This window comes from Bos grunniens, chromosome 9 (genome assembly GCF_055505025.1).
Source record: "Bos grunniens cultivar Pamir isolate PY7600 chromosome 9, Bosgru_T2T1.0, whole genome shotgun sequence".
Classification (NCBI taxonomy): Eukaryota; Metazoa; Chordata; class Mammalia; order Artiodactyla; family Bovidae; genus Bos; species Bos grunniens.
Genome location: NC_141173.1, coordinates 77,084,126 through 77,105,117, shown reverse-complemented (window position 1 = coordinate 77,105,117; position 20,992 = coordinate 77,084,126). Strand labels below are relative to the sequence as shown.

General features: G+C 43.7%; 1 protein-coding gene and 1 long non-coding RNA gene across 10 annotated transcripts in view; one reads left to right on the top strand and one right to left on the bottom strand.

Moving 5' to 3' along the window:
• ARFGEF3 (ARFGEF family member 3) overlaps window positions 1-20,992 on the bottom strand; it is a 178,504-nt gene that overhangs the window by 36,502 nt on the left and 121,010 nt on the right. For all 9 annotated transcript variants that reach the window (XM_086318045.1, XM_086318047.1, XM_086318053.1 and 6 more), the window contains 9 exons: window positions 18,483-18,590; window positions 17,925-18,140; window positions 17,653-17,763; window positions 15,819-15,969; window positions 13,491-13,808; window positions 11,366-11,499; window positions 7,340-7,485; window positions 5,703-5,882; window positions 1,378-1,522 (listed from right to left, as the gene is read on the bottom strand). In XM_086318045.1, the coding sequence (XP_086174171.1) occupies window positions 1,378-1,522; window positions 5,703-5,882; window positions 7,340-7,485; window positions 11,366-11,499; window positions 13,491-13,808; window positions 15,819-15,969; window positions 17,653-17,763; window positions 17,925-18,140; window positions 18,483-18,590 (1,509 nt within the window). The remainder of the gene's footprint in view (window positions 1-1,377; window positions 1,523-5,702; window positions 5,883-7,339; window positions 7,486-11,365; window positions 11,500-13,490; window positions 13,809-15,818; window positions 15,970-17,652; window positions 17,764-17,924; window positions 18,141-18,482; window positions 18,591-20,992) is intronic.
• Window positions 5,878-11,619, top strand: LOC147366215 (uncharacterized). Its single transcript, XR_015133255.1, has 2 exons — window positions 5,878-6,017; window positions 10,970-11,619. It is a non-coding gene; the product is annotated as an uncharacterized LOC147366215 (long non-coding RNA).

The window sequence follows — 20,992 nt, the reverse complement described above, 5'->3', positions numbered from 1 at the left end:
AGGACGGCTAAGAGGAGAGCTTAGCAGACAGATGAGGGCAAAGCTGGCTGAATGCAGGGCTGAGCAATGTGTAGGTCTACACAGGGCCATTAAACATGTGGTCCTTTGGAATTCTCCTGGACACAATCATTATAGGTATGGGAAGGTTTCGATAACCCCCTGATGGCACATACTAACTTACTCATACCTGTGCTGAAAAGAGCTAACATAGAAGGCTCAGAGGCTGCTATCCTCAGAAAGGCCTGCCTCAAGGGTTGGCCCTTGGCTGGTCTGGAAACCTGGCTCACCGAATAGTCCTTTAATTGGATGGTTTACTCTGCGCCTGGATGGTTGGGGCAAAGAACACAGTTTGATCTGAACACCTCCCCCCAACACCCCCGCAAGGAAGTATGGATTTTGGGATGTGTTGGGCAGAGGGTACCTAAGTGACCAGCCCTTAGCTGGGTCTCTAATGGGCTTCCCTGTGTAGAAAGGCTCACACACTGCCCCTGGTCATATATACTGCTTCATTTTCCCACTGGAGGTGAAGTGCTCCGTGGGACCCTCAAGGGAGGGGGAGAGCTCAGGGAGGCCCGCATACGGATTCTGTGTTTTCCCCTTAGGATCTGGCTTGTCCTTACCATATCACTGTAATAAACCTTGGCCATGAGCCATTAATAAGTCTGAGCTATGTAATAAATCTTGGCATAACTACATGCTGAGTCCCATGAGTCCTTCTGCTGGGTCTCTAAATGCAAGGTTAGTCTTGGAGGCCCCTGACCCAACCCCTGGTCACTGGGCCTACTGTATGGCTGCCCATCTATTTCCAGCCACACCCCATCTCCCTAATTCGAATTCCCTGTTATTTGGATATTTTCTGCTGCTTCTTAGATAGTGGATAACATTTTTCCCTTTTGGTTTTATGAATGAACTCAACACAGATATGTGTAAGTGAAATGACCTACGTCTCTCAGCCTTCTGTCTCCTCTGTCACTGAGAGCAGGGCCTGGTAACGCTCAAGGTTCTCGACCTGCTGGCAGAACTCAGAGCTTGTGTTCCTGCTACACCATTTCCTGCTGATAAAACAACGGAATGCCAGTCTTCCCTGTTTTCCAACTTCTTTCGATAGCATGAAGCTTGACATAAAGAGCTATTGCCCCATAGCCAAAATCAGCACTCCCATTCAACACAGAACCAGAAGCCCCAGCCGGAGCCATCAGCCAAGAGTGGAAATAGAATGCATCCAAATCAGAAAGGAACGTGGCCTCTTTTTGATGATGATATGATCTTATACAGACAAAGTTTTTTAAGATTCCACCAAAAAACATAGAACTACAGTCATTAGAATGTAGAACTAATAAACAAGTTTCAGGATGCAAAATCCACACACGGTCTTACCCATGGAATACTCGCCCACCAGGTACTCCTTCACCTCGGACTTGTTCCCGCTGTGCACCGTTTCCAGGGCGCTGAACAGGGGCCTCCAGCCTGACTGGATCTGGGCAGAGCACACTTCAACCAGCTCCCCGATGGACGTGACAACCTGCAGAGGCAAAGGGGGCAGCAGTTGGCGCCTTTTCCTTCTAAGAAGCAGGCGAGTTTCTGGGAAGATAGATGTGCTTCCCGGCTCCCTATTTCTGGGTTAATTTTAGTGCAAGAGAAAAATCAAAACCTAGACAAACTCACTCAAAAGTCTTCTAAATAAGCAACCATACTGCATTAATTTGCATTTTACTAAGTGTCACTAAGCAACTTTTCACATGCTATTTGTAAATATTTTGCTGTTTTTGAAGTTAGGTTTTTGTCTTCTCATTACTGTCTTTTTATCATTGAGTTCTTCCTGCATTCTAAATGTAAGTCCTTTCCAAGACACATGGTTTGCAAATTCTTTTTCACAGCTTTGGGCTTGTCTTTTTATTTTTAAATAGTCTCTTTAAAAAAAATCATTTATTTTTTGGCTGTGCTGGTCTTTATTGTTGTGCATGGACTTTCTCTAGTTGTGGTGTGTGGGCTTCTCACTGCAGTGGCTTCCCTTTTTGCAGAACGTGGGCTTCAGTAGCGTGGCATGTGGGCTCGCTCAGCAGTCGTGGTTTTTGGGCTCTAGAGGACAGGCTCAATAGTCGTAGCATATGGGCCTAGCCGTTTCACGTAGCATGTGGGATCCTCCAGGGCCAGAGATCGAACCCATGTCCCCCAAATTGACAGACAGACTCCTCACTACTGAGCTACCAGGGAAGCCCCTAAATGGTGTCTTTTGAAGAACAAAAGTTTTACATTTTGATGAAGTCCAAATCATCAATTTTTCTTTTTACAGATCCTGTTGGTGTCATTTCTAAGGAATCTCTGCCTAACCCAAGGTGGTCTCCCATGCTTTCTGTGGAAGCTTTTATAGGCTTTGCACTTATTTCAGCCTATGACCCATTTTGAGTTATTTTTTCTGTATGGTAAATGAAAGGGTGTAAATTCATTTTTACTTCATATGTTCAAGCACCATTTGCTAAAGGAATATCCTGTCCCTCTATTGAACTGCAATGACATCTTTGTCAAAAATCTACCATAAATGTGAGAATTTATTTCTATACTTTCTATTCAGTTCCCCTGATCAATAAGTCTCTCCTTACACCAATATTCCACGGTGTAGATTCCTCAAGTTTTGAAATTGGGTAGTGTAAATTCTCCAGATTCACTGTTCTTTTTCAAATGTGTTTTCTGTATTCTAGATCCTTTGAACTTGCATATAAACTTCCCAATTTCTTCAAAAAAGTCTGCTGAGATTTTGATAGGAATTGTACTGAATCTATATATCAACTTGGGGAAATCTGCTATTTAAAAATACTGTCTTTCAAAAAAAAATTAAAAAAAATAAATAAAAATACTGTCTTTCAATCCATGAATGTAGCATCTCTCATAATTTGTTTGAATATTCTTTTTTTTTTTTTTCTCAGCAATATTTTGTAGCTTTCAGCATACAGGTATTTAACGTCTTTTGCTAAATTCCTAAATTTAGCAAAAATAAATATTTTATTTGTGATGCTCTTAAATTTAAATTCCTAAATTTAGCTAAAATAAATATTTTATTTGTGATGCTCTTGTAAAGGGAATTGTTCTCAATTTCAATTTTTGATATCTTACATCTTGGATATGGGAATGCAAGTGACTTTAATGTGTTGTTTTTATATCCAGTAACCTAGCTAAACTCACTATTAATTCTAGTAATTTAAAAAATAAATTCCTTAGGATTTTCTATTTATAAGACTATGTTGTCTATGAACTAAGACAATTTTGTTTTTCAAAAACTGGATGGCATTAATTTTTTGGTACAGTGAGTAAAATTTACAATGTTGAACAGAATTGGTAAAGGTGGAAATCTTTGCTTTGTTCCCAGTTATTGGGAAAAAGCATTCAGTTGACCATTGTGTGAAGTTTGGTATTCGATTCTCAAATACTCCTTTCATCCAAGTAGTGAACTCCTTTCTATTCCTCATTTCTTGAAAGTTTTTCATTTAAAATGAGTGATGGATAAAACCATAGGGTTTTAATCCTTTATTCTACTGAAAAGATACACAACTGATTTTTGAGCTGTTACACCAATCTTGCTGATTCTGATTCTTTCTTCTACCATTTCACATATTGCTGATAAGCCTATTTAGTGGATTTTTCATGTGTTGTTGTCAACTCTAGAATTTGTATTCGTTCTGTTTCCATTTCTCTATGTAGATTCTCTATTTTTCAGACACTGTCATCTTTGAACATAATGCTTTGAACATACTTATAGTAGCTGCTCCAAAGTCTCTGCCCCCTAATTCAACATTCCAAGCCACAGCCAGGACACACTAAAGAGAGCCCTCTTCCCATCACATGTGCTGAACTTCTTTGGCTAAATATTCTATAATTTCTACCATGAACGTATCATTGGTAAGGGTCACCACCTCTTCTAGATCCTGTGTCTGTCTCTCTTCCCACTCCAAATCAGAATTTTGGATCTAAATAATCCTGGTTTTAGCTTAATACAACATCTGGTCTCACTCTAAGGCAGTTTCTATTGTCCACCCTTCCCCCCAACCCCCGAGTATACATCACTGTTTCTTATTTCTTTGAATATCTCATACTTTTTTTGCTGAACATTGGACATTTTAGATATTATAGCAATGCTGGATTCTGATTTATTCTTGTTTTTTTTTTTTTTTTATACTAAACTGCTCAGGCTTATACTATAGACCCTATCTCTGCTCTTCCCATGGTGTGAGGCACTGGTATCTCTACTAAATTTCTTTATTTTTATTTTTCAGCCTGACTTTCTAGTGCTGTCTTCATGTCTGCATAGGTTAGTCATAAGCTGATGAAGTAGGCAGAGACTTCGCTCAAATACTTTGAGCCTTTAAGGAGACTGCCCTCTGCCAATCAGCTGGGGAGAATATTCAAAGTTCAGCCAGTTTATAACTCTCTCTGGTGTTTTGCTTTCGATGGGATTTAGACGGTCTATCCTATATACGTCCATATTTCAGTCAGCTAGAGATGCATAAGGAATTTACCTTGTCCTTCTATGAAATCTCTGGTTTCCGGAATCTCATGTTACGTTTGTTACTGGTTCACCATTGCAGCCTTAGGCCAGCAACACTGTAGTATTCTATTGCTCATTTCCTACCAAATCTATATTTTCTAGTGGACAAACCAGTAGTCTTCTTCAAATCGAGTCTGTCTCTTAAGCAGAAAGGCTGATTTTCCCAGTCAGCCTACACTGGTCAAATTACTATTCTTATCAATAGCTTGTAAGTGATGACTTCCACCTTCACTAAGAAGGTCACAGGCTCCCACTGTCCTTAACCAAAGTTCTGGCAAGAACTATTTTTCAGCATAAATGCTACTCAATTTGTCATCTGCCTGTGGTCAATTTCAAGAGCCCTGCAATGGATGCCTTTGACAATTTTTTATTTTTGTAGACTAAATTTTTATGGAGAGGATCTGCTAACTTCTTTATGCCACCATAGCCAAAATCTCTCCTGTTCTAAATGATTATTTAGAATTTTAATAAACACAGTTATTTTAAAGTCAGTCTCTGATAACAGCAATATCTGGATCCCTGGTGGGGAGCTGGAGAGGGTGTATATGTCTATTTTTATTGTTTGCTTTTCTTTCTGTATTCATGACATGTTATTTCCTAATGAGTCAATTATTTTTGACTGAAGGCAGACATTTAGCTTTACCTGATGGTCAGTTTGCTCATGGCCAATCCAGTCTCAGAGCTCTGCTTCTCTGGCTTCCCACTGTTACTTAGTTTTGGGCATCTTAATATTCCTTACTTTCTTGCCTGTGTGTCAGTATATTTAAAATAAAAAGCTTAGCCCTTATTTAACATTTTTAGTAGATTTCAGAGACAGAGGATCTGTATTCTTAGATCATCATCATAAGAAAGATACGAAGTCTCTAGTTTCTTCACCATTTGTCTTTCCGTAGAGGGCAGGACCGTGGTTAAGAGTACAGTGTGGGTATGAGAGCACAGACTCGTATAGCCAGGGTGCCTTGTTCAAATCCAAGCTCCACCAATCACTAATCATATATCCTTAGCTAAACTACTTAACCTCTTCTGGTCCCTGATTTCACACAGGCTTACAGTGCTGGAAAGAGGAAATCTGCAGCGCTCACACAGCAGTCCTGCCGGTTTGCTCAGTGAGGGCCGGCAGGCTATGGCAAAGACAGCGGGGCTGTGATGGCGACACGCTGACCTGGTCTTGGACGTCCTCGTCACACAACTCCAGCTGCATGATATGCTCGAACGGTCGGAAGAGAGCTTCGTTAAAGTGGAAATGAGGTGGCTCATTCCAGTCCGTGAGAACCTCCGTCAGTATGTCATGGATGAAGGAAACCGCCTTCTGAGACACGTGTCTTTCCTTATGGCAGGCAGCCTGCAAAATTCACAAGAGAGTCGAACACCCTCAGGACTTCGGGCAACTAAGAACCTGGTTCCTGAAGGTTTTCCTAACCCACCTTCCTGGAGGGAAGTGGAAGCAGCAACTCTGCTAAAGTAAAAGATTTCAAGGGTAAGTATCAGTGAACAGCACATTAAACTGCACTTTAAATAATTTAACCAACTGATCAGACACATCTCCAGTTTCACTTTGAAGTTTCTAGAAAATTAAGATTTTCTAATAGCCAGGCTTCCCTGGTGGCTCAGACCATCAAGAGTCTGCCTGCAATGCAGGAGACCGGGGTTCAATTCCTGGGAAGATCCCCGGGAGGAGAACACGGCAACCCACTCCAGTATTCTTGCCTGGAGAATCCCAGGAGAGAGGAGTGTGGCAGGCTACAGTCCATAGGGTTGCAAAGAGGCACGACTGAGCGACTAACACACACACAGTACAATAATTTCTTCTTCTTTTTCTTTTTCCCAGTAATGTGACATTTTTTGGGGGGCAGTATAGAACACGCTGACTAAATACACTGGAACCTTGTCTGGAAACTGCCCATGGTATCCTTGCTAGCTGTGCTTCAAACATATGAAGATCAGATGAGTCATTTGTCCCTCGGGATGTGGGGTGACTGCACCAATAGTGAATTAATTGACTCACATCATTGTATCTGTGTCCTTTAGTAGTCCTCTCCCACACTGACCCTGGGCTTGGATGTGTGACTTGCTTTGTTTATATAATATTTGATATTATATAATAACAAGCATTATATAAGTAAAGGACTGAATAAATAATTCTGATTTGGAATTGCCCTCTTGCTTTCCTTTGGAATCCTAAGAATTCCACAAGAACAAGCCAGGGCTAGTTGGCTAGAGGAGAGACCAGATGAGCTATGGCATAGCTCTACCAGATTAAGTGCTAAAGGGCTATACAGACTAGTTACCACTGTCAAACAGGGCAACAATTTCCCCATCAACTTAGAAGCAGCCAGTCATCACGTATTGAGATATTTAGATGGATATTTAGATTATCATATAATTTATCATATAAACCGCTTTCCTTTGGAAAGTCAAAGAGGTCCTAGGAGTGTTAATTCAGTTGAGAAAACCAGGATGTACGGTTCCTCTATGTAGAGGGAATATATTTAGCTATTAGAAAGGGGAGCCCAGCAGGAACAAAAGACATTGTTATGTTCGCGTACAAAAAAGAATTGCCAGACTAAGGCTGGTAGCAGACCATAAAGAATAAGAAACTGGCTGTATGAGGTGCCCAGCTAAGTCACATAAGTATAAAGAAGGGTCAGAGTGAGACCAGGGCAGTGCCACCATTGGGTTGATAGGAGCCATGGGGTGTAATCAGAGAATGATGATGCTTGTGACCAGGCAATGTGGCCACACTGCCTTTGTCCCCACTCTGCCTGGAGTCCCCAGGCCTCCCACTTTCAGGGCGCTCACCTCTACTAGGTGTGGGGCCACGAGGCTCCAGCAGCGCATCACGTGGAGCAGGGGCCTCGATTTGCTCCGCACAATCCTTAGCATGGCGTCCCCGAGGCGGAACAGGTGGAGGGCACTTTTGCGGTCTTGGGTAGACTTCACTTCTCCTACAAGAAGACAAGACCATAAAAGCCATCAATCCCAAACTCAGAAATAGTTTGACCTGTCTAAGCATGGCTAGAGGATGAAAATCAAAGAGTCACAGTTGATAAGTAGGATTATTTGGTGTGAATTTGCCAAGATAGGAAAGGAGCCCGGATTCAAGCATGAACAGGAGTTCGGTCGACAAGGTCAGAGCCCACCCATCTGTTCACTACAGCATCCCTAGTGCCTGCTGTGACAAGTGTGAACAATACTTGTGATAAGGAGGAATGATGTGGTTAAGTATCAATAGAAAGGTTAGGGTATCGGCTGCCCAGGCCCAAATCTTGGCTCCATCATTTAACAGTTGGGTTACCATAGACTGGAAGTTTACCTAATTCACGGTTTCTCATTGTAAAAGTGGGATAACAGTGCCTTCTCCTTAAAGTTACTTCAAGGATGAAATATGACCAATACTCAAAAGTACTCAGCACTGAGAGAGTAACAGGCAGGAAGGCCAGGGGTCTCCAAATGGAGGAAATAGCCTGCAAGTGTCAGACATTTTTATCTCTCTTAAGCGGCAGGAGGAAACAAACTAGCAATATTTTTTCCTTCTCTATACAAATTTAAAGGGAGGTTTCTCTCAAAATACTGTGTTGCCATAATGACACCTGGTTTTGCCTAGAGATACCCAATGCCTTTTTCTTATGGAAATGTTCGTCTTAAGCTATGCTAAGGTACTATGCCTTTACCCCAAACTCTGTCTCCAAGTCGGTTCCACCTCTCGGCCCAGAACCTACTTGACAAACCAGTATGGATATTGTTCCCCTAATCTATGTAAATGAAACTATTTGTATGGTGGTCTGCCCTTCTTCAAGATTCAAGTTAATCATTTTATGGCCCAGGATAAACCATTTGGCGCCAAGATTATCCCAAAATGCATCTTATGGGTGAGGGGCCTGGTGCCATTCTGAATTTTAAGACATTCCTTTCTTTCATTAACAGACTGCTAATGACTATATAACATCCAGCTGAAGACTAGCATGGGGGTACTCTTTCTGCCCCCTTCTGATGCCTATGTCAGAAGCTTTCTCTATCTCCTTTATACTTTAATAAAACTTTATTACACAAAAGCTCTGAGCGATCAAACCTCGTCTCTGGCCCCAGATTGAATTCTTCTCCTCTGGGGTCCAAGAATCCCGGTGTATTCGCGTGATTCAACAACAACCTTTCAGCACAGGCCTGGCACAGACTACCTGCCCTCCACTCTTAGCAACAGTGGCTGCAGTTATCGTCCCATCGTTCACAGCCGCTGTCCACTTTGTCAGCCCTTAACAGCACCTCTGAAGCCCCTGCCAAGCAGGTCAGGCCCCTTTGCTACCCAGTAACACGCGATCTAACCTGCTTTGTCTTGCTTCTGTACAATTCTTGCTTGCTCTGATTTCTTGCTACTACTTTGCCACCTTAGTCTTCTTCACTCTTCTTGCTCATGTCCTCCTGCTCTTCCCGCAATGCCCACAAAATGCTGATCACAATCAGCCTCTACCAACCAGAATATGCCTTTCTAATTAGCCTGGCCATATCAAACAAACTTCAAAATGACAGTAACAAAAATCACTGACATTTACTGAATGTTTACCCTGCATGAGACATTGTGTTGGTTCTTTGTGTCTTTAATCACTTTTATTTTATTGAAGTATAGTTAATTTACAATGCATCAATTTCTACTGTCAGTTCAGTTCAGTTCAGTTCAGTCACTGCTCAGTTGTGTCCGACTCTTTGCGATCCAATGAATTGCAGCACTCCAGGCCTCCCTGTCCATCACCAACTCCCGGAGTTCACTCAAACTCACGTCCATCGAGTTGGTAATGCCATCCAACCATCTCATCCTCTGTCGTCCCCTTTTCCTCCTGCCCCCAATCCCTCCCAGCATCAGAGTCTTTTCCAATGAGTCAACTCTTCGCATGAGGTGGCCAAAGTACTGGAGTTTCAGCTTTAGCATCATTCCTTCCAAAGAACACCCAAGACCGATCTCCTTGCAGTCCAAGGGACTCTCAAGAGTCTTCTCCAACACCACAGTTCAAAAGCATCAATTCTTTGGTGCTCAGCTTTCTTCACAGTCCAACTCTCAAATCCATACATGACCACTGGAAAAACCATAGCCTTGACTAGATGGACCTTTGTTGGCAAAGTGATGTCTCTGCTTTTGAATATGCTATCTAGATTGGTCATAACTTTCCTTCCAAGGAGTAAGCGTCTTAATTTCATGGCTGTAATCACCATCTGCAGTGATTTTTACAGCAAGGTAATTCAGGTATACATATATATACACATATGTATATGTTTAAAATATTATTTTCCAATACAGTTTATTACAGGATATTGAATATAGTTCCCTATGCTATAGGGAAGCAACTTTGTTGCTTATCTTATATATAATAATTTGCATCTGCTAACCCCAAACTCCCCATCCATCTCTCCTGCACCTCTCTTCCCCATTGGCAACCACAAGTCTGTTCTGTCTGTGATCACTTTAATTTTAAAAGCAAACCTTAAGAAGTAAATGCAACTATTGCTACGTAGAGATTAGAAAACTGAGGATCAGAAAGGTGAACTGACTTGCCTAAATTGACAGCTGATAAGCGGTGAAGGCAGCATTTTAACTTGGATCTGATTGATTTGATCCTCCTCCCAGGTCTGCTGCTGCTTCTTGCCCCTCACAGCTTTTTTTTTTTTGTAAGTTCAGAGTCTACTGATTTCTCCATGCAAAATACTTTGAAGGTTGCCCCTGGGCTCAGAGATTCTCTGGCAGTTGGCTGGGTCTGGAAAGTTGGCTTTATATAGCTAAGGTTTTAAAGTCTATTAAAAACTCACAGGAAAGCACTGTGGTTCTCAAATTAGAATCTGCAGTAAGAGTCAACATTCCTAATGGTTGGAAGGACCTCAGAGGCTGTGCCCTTCAACCTGCCACCACAGTGTGATCCTGGCACATGGCTCTGTGCCTCTGCCTGAATTTCTGGGAACAAGGTACTCACTGTTAACAGCACAACAACCTGGCTGTAGATGGACAGTGCATTTGTGAGCAAAACCCGCCACTCACTTGGGACCTACTCATGGGCGATTCAATACAACTCTACCCACTCTCCCACATGTTGGCCTTCCAGAGGGTGTTCACCTGGTAACATCCATGAAGACTGTGATTCTGTTGTTATTTAGTCGCTAAGTTGTGTCCTGACTCTCTGCGACCCAATGGACTGTAGCCCGCCAGGTTCCTCTGTCCATGGGATTTCCCAGACGAGAATATTGGGGTGGGTTGCCATTCTTCTCCAAGGGATCTTCCCGACTCAGAGATCAAAACTGCATCTCCTGCTTGGCACGTGGAGTCTTTCCCACTGAGCCACCTGGGAAGCCCAGTGATTCTGACCCACCATTAAAGCCACATGCCCCCAGGGCAGGTTTTCTAAGAGCGGCCTTGAGGCTTCTGTTGAGTGTTCCATTTTTCTCTCCCAGGCCTTTCTGGAATTAGAAGCTGCTTCTGCTTCTGCTAAGGCAGGTGTGTGCTTTGTGATACGGAGAAAAGTTCCTACGTGCATGTGAAGCTATCTACAGCGAGTTGCCACACCATTTCTACATCACAAGCAAAACTTAGCAGAACAACAGTGATAATACCTGCAACTGTGGCGGCTGCAACATTTCCATTCACAACGGATAATAACCAACCCCCTACCAGCACCACCCACACAGATCATGTCTCAACTCTACACGACAAATCTGCTCTTGAACTTAGCCAGGGTGACCGTGTATGAAAGGAATGGGGGTTCAAGTCTTCAGGCAGGCTGTTGGCATCAGAGATCTGGGTTGTTTGCTGCTAGCTTCATGGCACAGTTTCTGCAGGGAAAGAATTACCTGGCATTGCCAGCGAGTAATCAACTGTTTCCGTAACAGAATGGAAAAGCTGGGACTGCGATGCTTTCTTCAGCTGGTAAAGAAAACCTCCCAGAGCCATGAGGTTCAGTTTATCTGTAGCATCTTCAAAGAGCCTGGATGAAAGAAAAAGACTTGTTACTTAGAAACAATTCAGCAAAGTCTTTATGCAGAATGATTATGGTAATTTTCTTAAACGTGATTAATAAAAATGTTGTGTAAACACTATAAAGAAATGTATGGTATTGTTGTATCTATTATTACTGAGTACAAGCCTGCTCTAATTACAAGATTTTAATCTGAGGGGCACAGACCATCCTAAAGAAAAAAAAAATCTTTGTAGCCCCATGGCATAGCTGAGATGAGCACTCATTAAATGTTTGGCAAGAAGTTGAAAGATGGCAAAGCATCACTCACAGAGGCTTAACAACTGGGAATGGAATCCTCACAATTAACTTCAATTTCATAAACTATAGTAAAGAAAATCCCAGTAAATTAATCAAGGCTTTTGTTGGGCTTCAACTGATGAGTATAATGTTGGACTTGGTCCAGAGGAGGATTCAGAAGCAGGGTCAACTTGATCTGTACGTCCCCTGGGGCAGGAAATGACCTTCTTACTCCTCTGACTCATATACCCAGAGCCTTGGGACATGATAATGCTCAAGCATTTACTGCAATAATGAATATTCCCTAACATGATGGACCTTGCAGTTTCTTGTTTTCCACTCTGTTGGGCACAGACATTTCTAGAAGGAGTTAGGGAGAAGGAAGGGAATGCAGGCAGCAGGGCTCACAGGAGGATCCAGAGGCTCACCGGACCTCGGAATGATGGACCAAACACCAGTCTATGTGGCACTTGAGGAATGAGGCGAGTCAGCCTCCCTCTGCTCTGGGGTCAACCCAATGCCCAATCTCCAAATCCATGATGACACCAGACGGGCAAGCAGCCCTCTGGGCTGCCATGTGCTGTGAAAGGGAGAGTGTCTCCAACAGAAGTTGAATAACAAGGCCCTGAAGAGGTGACATGAGGCACACGGTTTTAAGATGGGTAAATTATTGAAATAAATACATCTTTCTCGTGGCTTGCAATTTCAATACCATTTGGTTTCTAGATCTCATTAGTCATTTCTTTTTCTTCTTTGCTAGTGGGAAGAATATTACATCCCACCTGACACCTGTATACCACTTTTCAGATTCCAAAACACTTTCAAAGCCACCTTAATGGTTAAACAGGAAAAAGGGATTATTGTCCTGAGTTAGTGGATGAAGAAACTGAGTCTCAGTGCAACTATTTACACAGACACGACTATCCAGTTGGATGATATCAAAGCCAGGAACGAATTCGGGTTTCTGAGCCCAGCCAGCAACGCTCTTCCTACATCTCTCTGCACTCCCGTGTGAGCCTCACTGCACCCGTACTGGGTGGTCTGGGGCACAACTACCAAGCATGGGGAGTAGAGAGGGGTGGGCCCCAGGTGAAGGTGACCAAAGCGCTCTCCACATCAAGAAGGGCCACTAAACAGCTGGGATGCCTGCTGATTTCTCCCTCTTCACCTTAACATGGTTGCTGGGCATCAATTTAGAATAGATCATACTCTTGGGTATACGATTTTAAAATATTACCATCAAAAATAGTGAACATTTACTATTTGCCAAGCTCTGTTCTAACTGCTTCAAACTTATTAATTGAACCTTATGGCTACCCTATGAGTTACTTTATGACTGTATTTTGCTATGAGAAATCAGGACCCACGGAGAGGAAGCTGCCTGTGGACACAGAGTAGGTGCAGAACCTTTGCCCTGGGTAGACTGCTCTCCGCTCAAAAGCCTCCAGCCATCGTCACTAAACAAGAGTTCATACTGAGTGTGAGACAGAAGTGGGCTTGAAAAAAATTACAAGAGGCTTCCATGACTGGCTAACAAATCAAGTTGTCCTGGGAATGATTTTGGAGCAGAAGAGAAGGATGCAGTGTGGTCAGCAGGGGAAGGGTGCTCTGGGGGGCAGGGGGAGAGAAGGGGAAGGGGAGAGGGAGGGGAGCAGGGAAAGGGGAGCAGAGGAGCCTTCCATTCCCCGCTCCGCCCTGGGTGTGTTGGGAATGACACGCACCTGTCAGCCTGCGTGGAGAGCGTGAGCACCACCTTGGCGGCACTGCTGCCTGTCATGAGGCTGCCCCCACGGAAGTCAGAGGCCCGGCCTCGGCTGCCTTCTCGGACGAGCTCCTGGATGGAGAGCGGTTGGATGATGGGGGCCGTGCTCAGGGAGCTCTCCTGCTCCAGGCTCTGCTCCTGGGGTGAGCCCTCACTCTCCAGGTCCCCAAGGAGTCCGCCTCTGGGGGCCTTCTGGGGCTGGCTGATGGTCAGCGGGGGCTGAGAGGTGCCATCGCTGAAGTGGGTGTGTTCCAAGGTGCCCACGTACTCGCACACCCTGCAGAGAGTCACACATAAGCAGCTGCTGAGTCGCAGCCAGCCAGGCCAGCATGGTCAACCCCACAAGGAGATACGGAGGAGCTGGGCCAGCCTCACGGCCCTCCTGAATCACTGCCCTCCTCCAGCGAAGGCCGCGTTCCTCCCCCCTCCCCGCTCCCTCTCTCTTCACTATATACATTTATTTTGAGTTGGACCACACAGCCTGGAGGTGGAGGTGGGAGTTGGGGGGATTCCTCTGGGAAAGTATGGGAACAAAACTCTGTTCATCTCAGTCTGTCCTGTCCAGATACTGGCTTATCAGGACTTTGGCTGTTTGAATGCATTTTCCCAAAAGGCCCTCTTCCCTCTCTGTCTTGTGCTCTAGGATTTGGGAAACATCTCCTTTCTCTGAGATCCCAGAATGAATATGCATATGGTGGACTGGCTCTCTGGCCACAGTGGGCCCTCATTTCAGGGATTCCGCCCAGCTTTGTCCCACTCGGTCCTGACAACTCCACGTAACCCCTACTGGAGCGGAGTAGTCACCTGATCACAGTCAACTCAGAGAAAAGACACAACGTAGTACAATCTTCAGCTTCCAAACAAACTGTTCCCTGACAGGACCTGGGACTGGAGACCATTCATCCCAGGATAAGTCCAGCTACTAGGAAAGACTACTTTGGATAATCTACTCTGATGTTCCATAATTGGGCCAGTTTTTTGATCCAAATAAATCGCTTAGGTACAAGTTAAATCTTTTCCCTGTTTGCTTGTGAAAGCAATGGAGAACATCTGGTCACCAGCCCCCACAGTAGAACCCACTGTGCTCCACACCAATTCATCCTGGCCCTTTCACACGCTCCTCTCCACAAAAGCCTCTTGTGGGCTTTTCAACCCTAGAAGGATCTTTGAAAGTCAACCAAACTCACTCAAGGCTGGATTTTCTTTGAGGATGATAAACAGAACCTAGGTTAGGCCACTGCCCTAGGCAAGATCAGGACACCTGAGCCTGGCCGTGGGGCTGTCATCCTGCTACCGAGCGCCCCTCCGCTGCTTGGCCAGAACTGAGCTTGGAGACGGCGGGTATATGCCGAGGAGAAGGGCAAGAAGGCGGGCAGCCGCCCTGTGCCTGCTGCTGGGGGATGGTGGTCCTTCCTTTGTCTCAGGCCTGGCTGATTGCCAGTGCTGGAGGAGGAAGGGCTTTCTTCTTGGCTGTGGGAGGACTGTAGTGCTCTTCCTTTGCTTTTATTTTACAGGTGTCACGGGAGGTCCTTTTATTTTGATACTGTAAAGCTAAGAGCCAAACTTTTGGCCAATTTTGGCACAAAAGGCTACTCCATTTTTTTCTTTGTCTAGCTAAATTAAAAGTTGTATTTATTACGTATCCATGTAATTTATCAAAAGTCCTTTCAGTAAAGACATTACTAAACATACAGGAATGTTATGTTACTGACACATGACCAGCTTTTAAATATGCCTTATTCACCTAACTTATGTGGTCTTTTACCAGACTCTGTTTAAGAATCAGTTTTTCTTCCCTGAGACAACATATCTGCCTCTCAGACAATGTCAAGTGATAATTCACTGTTTTCTAAATTTAGTTCTGTCACTGTGTTCTTCAACATATATATTCAGTTAAGCCCTTATTCCCTCTTCTCTTTTTAATCTCTCATTTAGCGTTTATCCAAACTCTGTGACTTACTGTAATCTACAGGGCCTTCCCTGGTGGCTCAGTGGTAAAGAGTCTGCCTGCCAATGCATGAGACATGCGTTTCATCCTTGGGCCAGGAAGATCCCCTGGAGGAAGGCATGGCAACCACTATTGCATTCTTGCTTGGGAAATCCCATGGACAGAGTAGCCTGGTGGGCTACAGTCCATGGGGTTGCAAAGAGCCGAACATGACTTAGTAACTGAGCACCACTGAAGTACTGGCAGGCATGGAAGTCTACTTCTTCCGCACAGCACCCTCTTCCCCACCCCCGTGGCAGGCAGGTGGCAGGCCTGCAGGGCGGGGACCCCATTGCGCACCTGAACACGTGTGGCCAGCAGTCGGGGTTGTGGCTGCCCATCTCCAGGCCGACACTGAGGATGGCGTCCATGCACAGGACGTGGGCTGTGTGCAGCCACACCCCCTGCAGCTTCCCGATCTGCTCCAGCTTCTGCTCCACTTTTAGTTTCACTGCACCAGAAAGACATTCATTACAGTACCGTCCAAGTAAGGGAGACAGAAGGGGAGTGAGAATGGAGGGAAAGGAGAGAACGTGTGCTTGTGCAAGGGCAACAGGAAACTGGAGACGTCGCTAGAGGTCACTGGCAGTGAAATCTTCAGTGACACGTCCCCGAGGCTCATCATGCAAACTACCCAGCCCACAGGCCCACAGACACTGTTGACACCAGCTCTGTGGTTTCAGAAGTGGATGGATTCAAGCTGGGATCTGGGTCAGTCACAGCAGCGAGGATGGGCTTTGAGTGCCAATCCCAGCTAAAGCCGTCTGTGCCCAGACCCGTCTTCTGGCCCTGTATACTCATACTGAAAATAAGAAAGAATTCCTGGCAGTCAGCAAGTCCTCTCTGAGGTTTATTTATTGTTAGGTGTTCACAATGATGACCATCTAAAACAACATGCTTGTACACTCTGAGTACCATGATGACTGCTTTATAACTGAAAATGCCCATATTTTACTCCCAGAGTTTACATTTATTCTTGTGATCTTCAAATAATACTTTTAAAATTGTAGATAATGTGTGAGAAAGATGTAGAAGGTGACTGAAAATGTCAATTATGCAAAATGCCAAGGCAGGGACAAATGAGAGCATCCTCCATGAACCAAGCTGTCCAGTCATTGGAAGATGGGTCTAGTGGGATAATCGAGTCCAGAACCCAGAAACACAGCATGCTCACTTCAGAGGAAGCCAAACCATGCTCCTACTGTAAGGGGCAAACTGATTTTTAGTAAAGCATCATTTGTCTCCTGGATGTGATACTGATTTAATTTTTTGTCTATAATTCAAATATTAGCTGTGGTTTAATAGGTTTTGGAGATATTTAAGTGCTTTTATGTAACTTATAGTTGTACATTTTTAGTGCAAGTGTGATACCCTTTTGCTATTAACAGTGGGGATGTGTGAGAGTTGGTCTGCTTTCACATGGGTCTCTATTACTCAAGTTCGAGGAACACCAACCTAACCTGTATTTTCTCAGCTAAAAAGATGCCAACTCTTTCTGTGACTACTTATTTTTTGCACCTGATACAATGTTAGCACAAGTCGGCCCAAGCTCCCAATTTTTCCTCGTTTGCTGCCTGCCATTCATCTTCCATTCCTATGAGACAGGCTATTCTCTTATCTAGATAACCATCTGCTTCATCGATGAACCGATTTTATCAAGTTAAAAATCAACTCTTTCCTCAGTTCACAAAGCTTGGGTTTTCTCCAACAAGAAAACCCTGAGCCTCCTCTCGGGATTCCTCCATCAGTGTGATCCCTGCTTCAGAACACAGGCCCTTCTGCCCTCCCCCGTAGCCTGAGGGGTCCTCAAATGTGCACCCCTAGGCAGTTCCAAAGCCAGTGGTCAGAGAACACCAGAGGTGTGAAGAGCTGAGTTGAGGGGCCTCTGGCTAGCAGCCACATGCACTTTCTTAGTCACCGGGGGCCAGTATATCTCTTATCTTCACAGGGATCTACTGAGCATCTGGAGGATCAGCCCATAAAACAGACGTAAGTCTGTGGTCGGGCAGGGTCTCGTCATCAGTGGTGTATACAATGTGCCGTGTATCACATATGCAACAGGGAGGAATGTGTCTGCTTGTGTGCGCAGACCTCACATGAGGTTCCAGGTGGATTCTGGCCTTTCTGTCGCTACCTTGTGCTATGGCATCACTGGGTTCCTGGGTTTCCTTTTCCTCTTTCTCCTCCTGGACACAGGAGGCAGCTGCCATCTGGGCGAGGGCCGAAGCACAGTTGGCTGCAACTCCTTTAGAGAAAACAAACAAATCACCCTTTAACTGAGTTTATTCTCTAGCCGTTCATCTGGCAAAACTACTTCTAAAAGACTTGTCCACCAGGGCCACTCATAACGCATTCCTCAGGGACACCCCTTGGGCCACGGGTCAGGAATACCCTACCTTGCCTTACCTAGAGCGCAGCTCAGACGCGCGGCTTTCCGTAGCCCGTCGAGGCTCATGCAGATAGCATCGCGTTCTTTTTGGTTCTGTTCTTTGATGCCTTCAGCTCCCAAGATGAAGGCCAGCCCTTTGGAGCTGCCGGCCATTCGGCCCGTCAGGGGGGTTGATAAAGTGTCGATCAAGTTCTTCCAGCAGCCAATCAGAATATAGCGAGCAAATGCCACACCTAGAATGTGAAGGGGCGTGGGTTACCTTCCAGAGGCAAAAATGACCTGGTGATGAATGCCATGGGATTCTCTGGCCATCCCATTAGCATTACTGAGGTGTATGCAATTTTACTACAGGAAATACAATGGAATGGATATCAGACTGTTTCAGTTAATGCTTATAAATAATGAATGTGGCATCAGCAGCTGGGTGATGCCAGTAACTTCTATCAGGTATTTTCCTGCCAAGGCAAAAATCTTAATTCATTTATGTCAGCACAAAAAGCTGCCGCATAATAACTTAATAGATGATAACACACACAATGGATGCATATTCATAAACCCAAGACCCAAGTCACTACCTGCCACCGTGGAGTCATCAATTCTCCTGCCCTGGGTGAAAGGAGACTCCATCGAAGCTGAGGCCATCAGCTGCCCTCCAATTGCACTGCTCTCTAAGCCATCGATATCTGTCAAGGAAAAAGGGCAAGGTGTTTCCCCTCCTTTTTAAAGAACACTGTAGTCAAAAACAGCTACCACAATATTCATTTTTTCCCCCAATGAATAGCCATGGGATTCATTATGTACCAAGTATATAATAACCTGTTATCAGAATGTTAAAAATTTTTGTTTTATCCATTCAGTACAGTTTTCTTTCATTGCTAGAGCTTTCTTCTGTTAGACTGATGCATATTTTTTCTTTGAAAAAATAAAGATAAATTCTGCTATCTCTGTTAGAAAATCTGTTGATTTAGAATATTTTGACCTTTGAATACTCCCTTTTATTCCAAACCAAGGCATTATTCCCACATTTTATATGTACCAGGTTACTCCAACATGGATCTTTCAGTACTTCCTCATAAGAATTAAGAGGAGAATAAGTCTCTTTGGTAAGATTATCATATAACCTGATTGGAAAGCACCCACCACAAGGGAAGCCCAAGAATACTGGAGGGGATAGCCTATCCCTTGTCCAGAGGATCTTCCCAACCCAGGAATCGAACCGGGGTCTCCTGCATTGCAGGTGGATTCTTTACCAACGGAGCTATTAGAGAAGCCCTTGGAAAGCACAGTACCTTACTAATAACACTGTACCATTTTCAAAGTGTTTTCACTTAACATTTTTTTTTATTAGACCTACAACTCTGTGTAGGCAGGCAGGGTAGGTATTATTTTTCCTATTGATATTTCATGAAGGAGGAAATAAGTTTTCAAAATAAGAAAATTGCCCAAGGTCATGAGGCTGGCAAAGGAAGAAATCGGACTTAGTATTCATATTCTTCATACAGTGTCATGGGTCAGTTATATCTCAGTAAAACTGGGTGGGGGGAAGGCAGTGAGAAATATCTGACGACTCAGTAGGAACAGACTAGTTTCACTGAATTAATTTACTGATGGTCAAATGGTCTAATGACATCCTAGAAACTGCCATGTAACAGTTTTGTTTCCTCCGTGCTAGCTAATGAACTGATGAATTCAGGTAACACAAAGCTTATCCAAGTGCTAAAACCCCCAGTTGTACAGAACACTCTGACACAACATGACATAAGGGATGGCCACAGGTAGTACAGTGTTGATCACCAGATTGCTATTGCTTTTCCTTGCACAAAATGAAGACCAGATGGACGTTTCTAAGCTCTAGGTTAATTGCTGCTCAAATTCACTTGTCACTTCATACTTGAAATCTGTTACAAAGAATCACAGAATCTAAATCTGTAGAATTCTTATGAAAAGCTTCTGATTTTCTATCACTAATCAAAAGCTAGATAACTTTTCTATGGATGAAGCAATTGAACTTATTGTTCCATTATAAAAGACACAGCTGATTAACAGTGATGACCAATGAAAATGGCTCCTGTGAATAGCCTGGTATGTGATCATTTTTACATCTACTAAATGACTCCTTGTACTAAGGTTCAGGGAAGAAATTCAGAGATTAATTTTGGCAGAAAGGATGGCATTTGAAAATTAAGACTGGCAGGTTTAGGATCCTCATCTAAATTCCAAGGCACTTAGAAGCTCTGGGCAGGACTGTAATCTCGGTCTGAAGGTAGTTTGTGGAGTCTGATGGAAAACAAGCATTCCTTACAAGCAGACTGACTAAATGTCTCATAAATGTCTTCATAAATATGAATTCCTATTTTTCAAACTGATGTAAATATTATAATTAATAAAATAAATGGTGTCTGTGTAGGGCCATGCTCTACTTATACCATCAGCGGAAGCCATGAGACGATCACTCAGATCAGGAACCAGTCTAGGAACTCAGATCAAATATAGGACAAGCCTGAAGATCTAATTTATGAAGGTTCCTGATAACCAGTCCAAACTTTTGAGCAACCCCTGATCTTGACCTGACATTGTGGTTATGCCATGTAAAGCCATGAATGGCTGCTTTTGCCAAAATGTTGCCTTATGACTGCATCCCATACTGCTTCCAAAAATCTCTAATAGAAATGAAAACTCTGGATGCTAAAGACATAGATTCTGGGCAACTATCTTGCATTCTTTTTTTATATAATATTTTTGTAACTTTTAATTTCAAATTTCAGAAGTTACAAGAATAGTACAAGGAACTCTCCTTGAGTGTATGTATTAAGTATGAGACATATTATTGATATATGTATTATTGATGTGACATCACACACACATATCACAGATTCACCAGTTACTTTCACCTTGCCCCATTTATTCCACAATTCTCTGTGTATGTATCTATATTGCTTCTTAACCAATTTAGAATAAGTGGAAACATCCAGTCCTTTTACCCATAAATACAGTATCATTTAAGTTAAGAAATCTAACACTAATAAAATTTTATTATGTAGTTCAAATCCATATTCAACTTTAATCAACTGCCCCTTCATGGTTT